Source organism: Pteropus alecto, unplaced genomic scaffold, assembly GCF_000325575.1.
Source record: "Pteropus alecto unplaced genomic scaffold, ASM32557v1 scaffold20, whole genome shotgun sequence".
Classification (NCBI taxonomy): Eukaryota; Metazoa; Chordata; class Mammalia; order Chiroptera; family Pteropodidae; genus Pteropus; species Pteropus alecto.
In genome coordinates this window covers 35694691-35705616 of record NW_006436298.1, presented here as the reverse complement: position 1 = coordinate 35705616, position 10926 = coordinate 35694691, and the positions used below count along the sequence as shown (strand labels likewise).

At 32.6% G+C, this 10926-nt stretch overlaps 1 protein-coding gene across 1 annotated transcript in view; it reads left to right on the top strand.

Moving 5' to 3' along the window:
- The window catches only part of TMEM232 (transmembrane protein 232), a 154570-nt gene that overhangs the window by 41568 nt on the left and 102076 nt on the right, over positions 1-10926 (top strand). Inside the window, exons 10-11 of the mRNA XM_015590346.1 lie at positions 8975-9098; positions 10097-10346. Of these exons, the coding sequence (XP_015445832.1) occupies positions 8975-9098; positions 10097-10346 (374 nt within the window). The remainder of the gene's footprint in view (positions 1-8974; positions 9099-10096; positions 10347-10926) is intronic.

The window sequence follows — 10926 nt, the reverse complement described above, 5'->3', positions numbered from 1 at the left end:
TTGCGATTTCATGGAGCGCTTTCCCTCTCTGTCTCAGTCAGAATGGGGTTTTGAGTATACTGCCAAAATGCTGCCTCTGTCCCTAGACAAGGAAAAAAGAAGATACAAACTTGTTATTTAAATCATATATCTATTAATTTTCTATTATTGATTTGCCAATTAAGTGAGTGAAGGAAAAGAGGTTTGTTTAATATATTTCATAAAGAATAAAAAACCTTTGGGCTAAAGGTACCCCCCCTCCCCTTGGACTCTAAGGGCCTTGCCTGACCTAAAGCCATTTCTGCTTACAATGGACCGATGATCCTTATCAATAGCCAGAGGACCTGAGTCACCAGTTTCAGAGTAATTATCTTGAGGGAGAAAATCTTTTTCCAAAGAAAGGAAAAAAGGAAAAAGACTTAACTGTGTATACTTAAAAAAAATTAAAAGTTCTCTAAGTACATCTTGTAAATGAATGATTGCTCATATCAAAAGGACAACTAGAGCCATTTTAGCTCTTGGAAGACTCTAACTTGATTTTAAAAATAACAGAAATCATATTTTAACATATAAAAATAAATATGACATGACTTTGCCAAATTTATTTTCAAAGTTTTCTAATAATTACCAGGTTTAATAAAAGAGGTTTAAATAAGTGCTGAGATAGTAAAAATGGATGGTTAAGAATATCTGATTCTGAAAGTCAAAGAATTGTTTCTTTAGCCAATTTTTAGTTTTATTGTATTGCATCAACATTGATTTAATTTAATTTGTTAATGATTTGTCTTTAAGGTAGTTATTTTTTATACTTAATATTTTATAGATTTGTACATGTTGGAGATAACACATCTTTTTATCTTATGAAGGAAGAAACTGAGGCCAACTTTTTTAGGCCTAGTGACTAGAGCCAGATTTTAAGGGCCCCAATATAGCACTCTTCTTATTACATCATCCCACTGTCATTTTGGCTGTATTTTTAAGGAGATAAATGCTTTGAGGCACCTTGTCACAGAATCCGAACTTCTCTTTTCTGGAGTAGTGGATATTGTGGAAATCTATTGAGTGAGAGGATGACAGTGTTTAGACAATGCTGAATAAACAGAGGAGTAAATTGAAAAAAAAATGGTGAAGCATAGTGACTGCTTATAATAGATAGGAAAAGATAATTATTTTAAAAAGCACTGCCAGATACTTTTGATTCTATTTCTTATGTTTTTTTTAAAAAATAAAATGATTTAATATTCTTTTTTAAAAAGAAGAGATGACTCTAGTCAACAAAAATAATCCACTAACATTAAAAGAATAATGTTTTTTTCAAGTTAACAATTTCACTAACTTTTCTGTTAGTCAAATTTTCAGTTAGTTATAATGATAATATTATGCCACAATTTCAAAAAATTAACTTTTCTTCTACCAAAATATTTAAGTTATTTATGTAACAGCCTATACAGCTTTTAAGATTATTTTAGATAAAACAAACTGCGTTGTAATTATCAAAACCAAACAAGAAATGCTTTAGATGGTCTCATGTACTCCTAAGATTGAGTAAATGTGAAAAATTAAGAAAATGAACTGAATATATTTAGAATGAAATAGAAATATTGAGGCATCAGGCCTTGATAGTAAATCAAGACTTCGTCAAGATTTGCTGGAGCAAATAGCCTTAGAATTGTGACTCTTGGTAGAGGTGTTTTTGGTTTAGTACCAGAAATCAATGCCAAGTGGCTATTAATAGGAGCAGTTTCATTTTCCATGCATGTTAGTAAAGTATTATGATGGTGTATAAATGTTCAGAGATTCAAAATGCAGAGGGCAACCACTCAACTGATTGATCAGAAGAAATTTCATTAATACTGGTAGAAATTACTTGTGTCCATGTTGGTGAGCACTGCTTATCTGCCCATTTCTGATGCTATCCATCAGTAGAGAATTCATCATGTACATGCCTGCCTGACTTTTTATAACCCCCTTTATAAAGATCACGCAATTTGTACAAAAGGAAAGAAATGGAAGCAAGTGGTTTCAGCTGAGCCTAGAAATGAGTAGGCCCAGGATCCATGAAAGGACTCAGAGAAAGACTCTCAGAATTAGAGCAACCTCTACTTGCTGGGAGATGGGGAAAAACTGAGGAAAGAAAATGCACTGAAGATAATAAATGATAAAAGAGGGTGAAGTAGAGAAAAAGGGAATATATGCGCCCCTTCCAGCTGCCATGCACCAACCTTTAGCTTGGAAGTTTAGCTTCTTTCAGCCACAGATAAGCAGCTTGCTGCTGTAAGGCAGATTTTCATATAATATGCTTAAATTTTACATGATGCTTCATACTCTCAGTGCTCCACCCTGTGGTTTGGCCTTTTATAAATTGCCCCATTTGCTCTGAGGAGATAGCTCAAGCCAGCGCAAAAGGCTTTCTAATCTAACATGAAAATAATGAATTGTGTTTATAATTGAATTATTGGCCAATGAAGACTGCTGAGAAATGCATTATGGCATTTCGGTAGAGCAGTATAACATATAAAATTATATCTCCCAAAGCAAAATAGTCAATTTAATGCTCTCTATGAATGTAGTCCAAAAAGGCTTGACAATTTAAAATTATATCGACATGGCAAGTGTTTTCTAGACACAGAGTATTTGGGTTTGCATTGAAATGAATTGAACAAAGAATCAACTGCTTTCTACGGGCAGCAAGACCTTTATTTCTGGCTAGATCACTGATATCCATATTGTCTATCTCTATGAACTCTAATAATTATAATAATGTTCATATGACAGTCTAACCAAAAAACCACTCAAACAAAGTTTTCATCAATAATCCTCCTTATTATTGATGAGCTGAGATGTCAATGTTGGTCCTTACTCTTCTGATTCATTTCTTGGATTTCTTATTGATCCTTAGATCCTCTGAGCTAAATATAAACATTTAATCTCTATCAAGGGTAAATATATAAATTTTGCTTTGTTACATTACAGCGCAGTGAAAAAAACATTCAACCTCAAATCAAAAGACCTGAGTTTTAGTCCTATCTCTTGCTACCTGTCTTATTTTGAATGAGTCACTTAAACCCTGTGAACAGAGTCTTTTTAGCAGTTAAATAGAGATATATGTTACTCCAAAGGGCTTTTGAGAAATTTAAGTAAGATTAGTGATGTGAAAATATTTTTTATATGCCCATTCTCTCCTAATATTTCATTTCCTGCTATTTCAAATTTGAATTAATTTTTTTCCAGACAGATCCCTGCCTACTGAATTTCTATCTCAGTGCCTGACACGTGTCCTCTGCTCAAGTTAACCAACTTAGACAGCTTAACTACTATATTTCAAAACTGTTCCCCTGCTTTCACAGTCTTGGCTTGGGCCATTATTGTCTCATGACTCTTGCAGTTTATTAGGCGGTTTCTTTGCGTTTTCTCCTCAACAATCTATCATACTCGGCTGCCAGGGCTACAACATTCTCTCACTTAAAATTATTTATTATTTAGTAAGAATGTTTTTACATGGCACAAGGGTTGCAGCTCCTATCAGGGTCTTATAACTTGCCATGATTTTAAAAAATCAAAAAGAGCAAAAACAAAGACTGAAATATCTTGCTATTGGGATTAATTACCACCAACTAGCCACACAGAAATGCCTGATAGGGCTGAATGGAAAAAAACAATTAGTGACTCACTTGTCCCTTCTCTGGTGAGACAGCAGTTGTTGCCTGTTGACACTCCATCCCTTTGTTCTGCCCCACATTCTTCCCTGGAACTCCAGGAAAGAATTCTATAGTCAGGAGAAAGAACCATTTTAGCAGACATGCTAAAGACTATTTTTTTTTCCCATTTCTTTTGAGTATCAAAAATCAGGAACTAACAAGAGAAATGTATTCTTTAAACTAGTTTTCTTGAATGGTCAAAATCAAGAATGAAATGCTGACAGCCCTTTCTTTTCCATGTGCAATGATAATGGAGACTAATTTATTTATACTAATCCTCCCCTTCCTGGCCTGTTAATATAAACTTGAGTTTCTGATGATATTATGGTTACATCATTATTTAAAATGTTCTATCTTCTCTTTAAAGAACTCTTTGTATATTTACATTTGCTTTTTGGATCAGATTTATAAAATTATTTTGACTTATTAAAATTTATCTATTTTTTTCCAGTCACTATCAGCAATTTAACAGTAGATTTTTCATTTTCTTAAGCTCTTAAGTACTATTCATTTTTTGATTTAGTTGAATAAATTTCTAAGTATGAATATAGGTGACCTATTTTATTAGATGAGTCTTTGATTACACACAACACTTGGCTGAGTGCAGCATTTGTCACCATTTAGTATTCCCCTAAAAAGGATAATGTACTGTATTGTCTGGAAATAGGCTTCTGTCCTCACAGCTTTTTTTTTTTTTTTTAATTCCCTCTTTAAATCTCTATATATCACCGTGTTGTTTTCTAACTTATAGTTATGATGAGATGTTCAAAGTCAGTCTACCTCTTTTTTAAATTTTAGGAACATCTTTGTGATTTGCTAGCCAGGCAGTAGATGGCATTCTCTCTTGTCTCACTGGCCATCTTAGGAAGCTGTTGGAGCAGATTCTCCACTTGGCTTACAGAGAAGCCCCCATTATGTGAAACTGCATGCAAATACTCTAGCTACTGGTTTCCATTCCTTGCAGGTCTTCCACTGATTACTCGCCATTCACGTGTGTTCTCACCTCCTGTCTCTTTGTGCTTAGGTTTTTTCTTATAGTATGGTAAAAAACCCACATATGCCTGCATTGTTTTAAATTAAATTTGGGGCTTCTTGGCATTGGACAGGGTTTCTTTCATTTGGATCCTATTTTCTTCATAACTTTAAATACCTTAAAGTTATTTTTCTACTGTGGTACTATGGATTCCTTTTCTAGATTTTGTTTCTTTATTTGTTTCAATGGATCTCAGTTTGCTTGCTTTAAAGGTAGTCGTCTTTTTCTAAATTAAAGAAGAATTTTTCAAATTCACTCTCTTTCAAGTGTTAGTTTTGCAGTGAACTTCCTCAATTATAGATTCAAATTATAATTTTATAATTTTAATTTCCTTGCAATCTTTTATTTTCTTAATATAGTACCTTTCATCCTAGTATCAAGGCTTTTCATTGTTGTTTCTTCTTCCTGGCTTTATTAAAGCTCCTTAGAACTCTGTAAAAATATGTCCCGATTCCTATAAAAAATCATGTTCAGGACGTGGTTCCATAGCGTAATGGTTAGCACGTCTGCTTTACACGCAGAAGGTGCTGAGTTCATGCCCCAGTGGAGCCACAGCTCATGGTCTATGGCCATGCCACTCTGAACAAGCCCAATGTCTGATCCTGGAAGTGAAGCAGGGTCAGGCCTGGTTAGTATTTGGATGGGAGACCATCTAGGAAGACCAGGTGCTGTACAATCCTCTCTGAGTATTCAGACTGATATTCTCTTTAACCTTTACTATAACATATTTTTCACTGGTTTCATGTTGGGCCTCCACCATTTTTATTTTACTTACCTCAGAACTAGGAGATATCTATAAAAATTTGGTCTTGGTATTTTTAAATTAGAAGTTTGTGTTCATAGTATACCTAACAGCATTGTTAAAAGCTACAACATTTAACATGCAACATCATCAGGGACCTTCCTATATTCTCCCTACTCTTTGATATTGTACCTTTAAGGAGAAAATGTGCTCCTGTATTCCCTTATAGCACTCCTCCTGCCTTCTGCTCCCATCTCCTCCACACACACCTTCAACAAGCAGTGTTTCTACACCTTTTGTCATCTGGAATTTGTCACCTCTGAATAAGTTTGGAGAGATAAGTATAAAGCAAAGAAACAATACTCTGGCTCTTAAAAAAAAATCAGTACCCCAAAGTAAAGGCGCTTTGGCTGATTTTATGAAAAAATAGACAGTAGAGATCTTTTTTAACTATTTTAACTTTCTCCGGGGAAAAAATGCTGCCGTGTTTCACAAAGTGGTACATGAATATCTCTTATTGCTCTTCTGAACCCGGTTTCATTAATTCAGTGGTTTATGGAAATTCCACGTAAGTTGCTGCTTTTAGTGACCTCTCTTTCATTCCTAGTCTTCGGGGTTGTGTGGATTTTTGACATCATCACTGTTTTCCGAAGTATCTATTGAAAGATTGAAATAACCCTCTCTCAGGGTTCTGACTTGGAGACATTTAATTCCATCTTTTAAAATTATAATTTTGTCATTGAGAAAACAGATGTAGAGGAATAAGGAGAACCCAGAAAATACTATCTTAGACAAGCCAGTGAACCTCTGCCTTGAATTCTTTATTTACAAAATTAAGGTGGAATCTATAATACTTATAAGTGATTTTGTACATATTTAATTTCATGGCATTGTAAAACCAAGTCAGTGTATTAACGATTGAGTCTTGGTGTGCTATAATGAGCACAAAGAAGCAAGTGCTGTGTTAAAATTTCTAACCTAATCCAATTTGAATTCTTCTTTCTGTGTACATCGATTTTCAGTTTTGATTTTTAGCAAACATCAATACCTATAAATTGGTGTTTCTATTCTATTTTTGGCAAAAGCATTTTTACTTGTAGAAAGTTCTGCAATCAGCAGCAATGAATGAAAAATAGTGTGTTTCTGGTGAAGCATTTTTCTACCATAGGTGGCTGACACAGATGGATCTTTTCATTCCTTATTTCAAGGAGAGTACCCTAGATTAGTATAATTTTCCAGACTTAAAAGAGAACAGAAGAACCAAAACATTATGATTATGAGGTATGTTCAGGGGAAACGAAGTTTCAGGAACTCTGAGACTACCTTTTCCTTTACTTGACCTTATTGTGACCTCTGGGCAATGCATACTCAGGATGACACAGTCATCGCTCACTCAGAGGGATCTGGACTTTATTCTTCAGTGACTCAAGGACTTCCCAAGGGAAAACAAATCATATCTTTTGACTTTGAGGGGATGGTATTTTTATACTTCAATTCAGTTCAGTATTTTGAACCTGGTCATTTCACACAGAGTATTTCATTTAAGTCTCATAGTGGTCTCTGAAAAGTAGGCTTTGCTATATTTAATTCACAGATGAGAAGATTAAGACTGAAATAGGGTACTCAAATTGCCCTGTGTCATATATCTAATTGGTGGAAGAGCTAAGATTTTATCTCAAATTTTTCTGACTCTAAAGGTTATGCTTATAAACGTTATGTTAAGTTATATCAGTTAGGATTCAGTTTTTGCGCATGTAATAGTTACCTGACCACAACAGCATTACCAAATAGGGCTTTATTGCATACAACAAGCAGTGTACTATACTGCTGCACATGCTTGAGGGAATCCACAAGTTTCAAGCTCCTTCTGGCTTCCTTTTCTTCCATTCTTAACATGTGGCTTTTATTCTCATTGTTGCCAGATGTGGCTGCTCTACCTTCTAGTCTCATGTATGCCTCACAAAGCTGGAGGAAAAAAATGAGCAAAGGAGAAAAAAGCACCTGTTATCTAAATTTAATCTTTTATTATTATTATTATTAATCAGAGAAATAATAGCTCACCTAGAAGCCTCATAATGTATTTCCATTTATATTTCATTGACCAAATCTACATTTATGGCTATCCCAAGCTTCAAGGGAGCTAAGGGAGTCATTTTTTAAATCAGATTTATTGAGGTATCATTTACATACAATAAAATCCACACATTTTATGTATATAGATCTATGACCTTTGACAAATGCATACTCTTACGTAATCACTATCCCGATCAAGACATAGAACATTTCCAACTTGAGGAGGCACCATTAACTGAGCACTTTGCATCTTGAACAAACTGACCTTTAGATCTGAAAGTAAGAAGGAGACAAATTATGTCAGATAGGCAATAAGCAACTTTGTAATACTGAAGTTAAATACTGGCGTACTTAAATAATAGTTTGGAAAAGCAAAATAGCAAAACAGGAAATACTCATAGATGAGAGAAGACTTCAGTTATAGCTAACTTAGCTTAAAACATGAACCTGGACAAATCTCCCAAATTTATGTCTCAATTTTCTAATATTAAAAAAAAATTAAAAGGTCTTGAATATGTCAAAAATTATGGTTCAGATCAAGTGAGATAATTTGTGTGAAAGCACATTTAGATCTGGAAAGCTCCATTCAATATAAAGAATTGTCTTTTTAGTCCATGAGTAGAGGTGTTTCTTTTTGAAAATGATGGTGAACTTGACTTACTGGCCTGAAATATCACAACCGTGAAATTAAATTTAGTTGTAAAATGTACTAACTCTTTAACTTATTAATAGCCTATAAATCAAGGCAATATGCAGCTCTCGGCAGAGGCTGTTTTTACATTTGCATTCTTATCGGTTCTCTTTCAAACTTATCTCTTTCAATTGGGTAAAAATAGCACTAAATGTATAATTTTATTAAACTATCAGAATACATGTACATTAATGGCTAATAATTTCTTGTATGATTTCCCAGTTATATAATATAAATAGTATATTATATTATATGTAAATCTTGACATTCATATATTCAATGTGAAATATAAATTTTATTTTGAGAAATTGAACTTTTTGTAAAATCAAGTAACGCAGAATTTTTGGAGTATTTAGAAAGACCACTTTTAAATTTGTTCTTTCTTTGGAAAGAAAACACTCTCTTGAAATTCACCCCCTTGGAATCAGTTGCAAAAAGTTAAAAATAAAACCTATTGTGAGATTTTGGAGACAATTTCTAGAACCTGAGCCCTTGATTGCTTGTTATACAAGATCTATAAAGAAATGCGATCATTCGTAATATTTATTACTCTCCAAGTTTTGTCAGAACACTACTTTAAACTCAAATATAGCTCTTTCTTGTAGACTTTTATTGTAACCAGTGACAACTAATACTAGTCTTTACTGAAAATAAATGTATCTGGTAATCATTTCTTCTGGCCGATGACCTTTTTCATTAGTAACTGTTTATTATTATTTTACATTAAATCTTTGATGTTTTATTAATAAATTTTGCAGGTTGGATTCAGCGCTGGCTTTGTTGGTCCTTGGGGAGGCTGCCAAATTAAATATGGCTTGCTTGAAAATTTTAATGAACCTAATGAGAGATTTTCTTTCAAGCATTATGTCTATTCATATTCAGGTAACAGTACATTGTTAATTTTGGTGTGCAAAAAGATCTGAATAGAAACAATTTTTTTTTTTTGCCATTGTTTAAATTGTATATCATATTAGGGCTTGTAATGAGTATAACTTTGTAATAATTTTAATTAAGTATAAAAATAAATGCATATTTACCACATATCCCACTATAAATAGGTAAATAGAAATATATATGTAGATAGACGTAGAGATGTAGATATAGTTTATATATCTGCATGTGTGCACATGTGCACACAGGAGAGGAACTTTACATTTTAACAAACCTGAGATCATATAGTTATGTGTGGTTTAGTTTCCTGTTTAAAAAATTTCAGTATATCATAAAAACATTTTTTGTTATCTTTATTAAAACATATGTTTTAGTGGGATGACCTTATTTAATCATTTCTCTATTGTTGAACATTGAGTTTGTTTCTAATTATTCACAGTTAATTACAAATAATGTTGAACTGGTAGTCTTATACATAAAATCTTTATTTATATTTATGACTATTTCTTTAGAATAGATTCGGAAAATAAATTACTGAGTGATAGACTATAAATTTTATTTTTATATTCTTAGGACAAATGTCCAAATTCTTTTCAGAATATATAACTTTCTTGCTTTCCTATGAAAAATGTATAAAAGTACATCATTTTAAAGCTAAATTGAGCTTTACATAAAAGATTCTTTTAAAATGTGACACAGAAAATAGTATCTTGGATTAATTTATATTCCATTGATGACTGAGGAAATTGAAAAGTTGTTCTCTATATACTTTTTAGCTACTTGTGTTTTAAAATCTTTGAACTAGGTTTTATGCAATCTACCCATGAAAAATCTGTTTTTTAATGAGTACGTTTTAGAAATATTAGTTGATTATGGTCTTTTAAGAACTCTATAAAATTTGAAGATATTTCTTCCTATAAGTACAATATATAGTTCTTAGTTATAATAGAACATACTTAGATTATCTGAGAACCATTTTCTCATTTTAGGAAGAAAGCTGCGAAGTAGACAATTTTTCCTGGGCCTGGAATATAGTCTACATATATATAACAATTCTTGCAGAAATTTGCCTGTATGCAACCACTTCATATTTGCGAAAAACTGCTTTTGTTGGTTTCTGTCAATGTAAAAGTTCACAAAAGGATATTTTACACATGGACAAACCAAAACAGCCAGAATTGAAGGAAACAAGTATTTTAGGTCTTTTGGACTACTTCTCTTCAAAAATATCAGATAATTGTAAGTAAATTATTTTTCCACTTGATGAGAAATAGTTTTAAAATGTCCTTGTCTACATATAATAAGCCTTTTACAAAAGTTAACATTTCAAAGTTGGAGATTAATTTAAATTCAGTGGGACTTCCTAAAAGTTTAGGAAGAATGTTTTATAACATGGAAATTTTTGATCAGTAATTTTGAGGCAACTGAAATATAAACTAGAGCTAGTTGATTTATGATTCAATTTACATTCTTTGAAATCAAAAGATGACTTTGGGAAAACTTACGAAATGTATGTAAGTTGTTTTATTCTTTTCCACTTAAGAATTTTTCGTCCATCTTGTTCTCCATTTTCTCTAGCCATCTACTCTTTCTCTTGTTCTTTTCCCACCTGGAGAATTTCTCTTCTATCACACATAATTTAGTACGTCCTTCATATCTAACTTAAATTCCATCAAAATGTACCTGTCTTGTATCTCAAGACTAAAGGTCATTTTACTACTGTTGCTCCAGGGGGCTATTAGAATAAAATATTTTTTTTTTAAAAAAAAGGGTACTACAGAGACAATATAAATTCAAAAGTGTCCTTGTAGGTTGACTA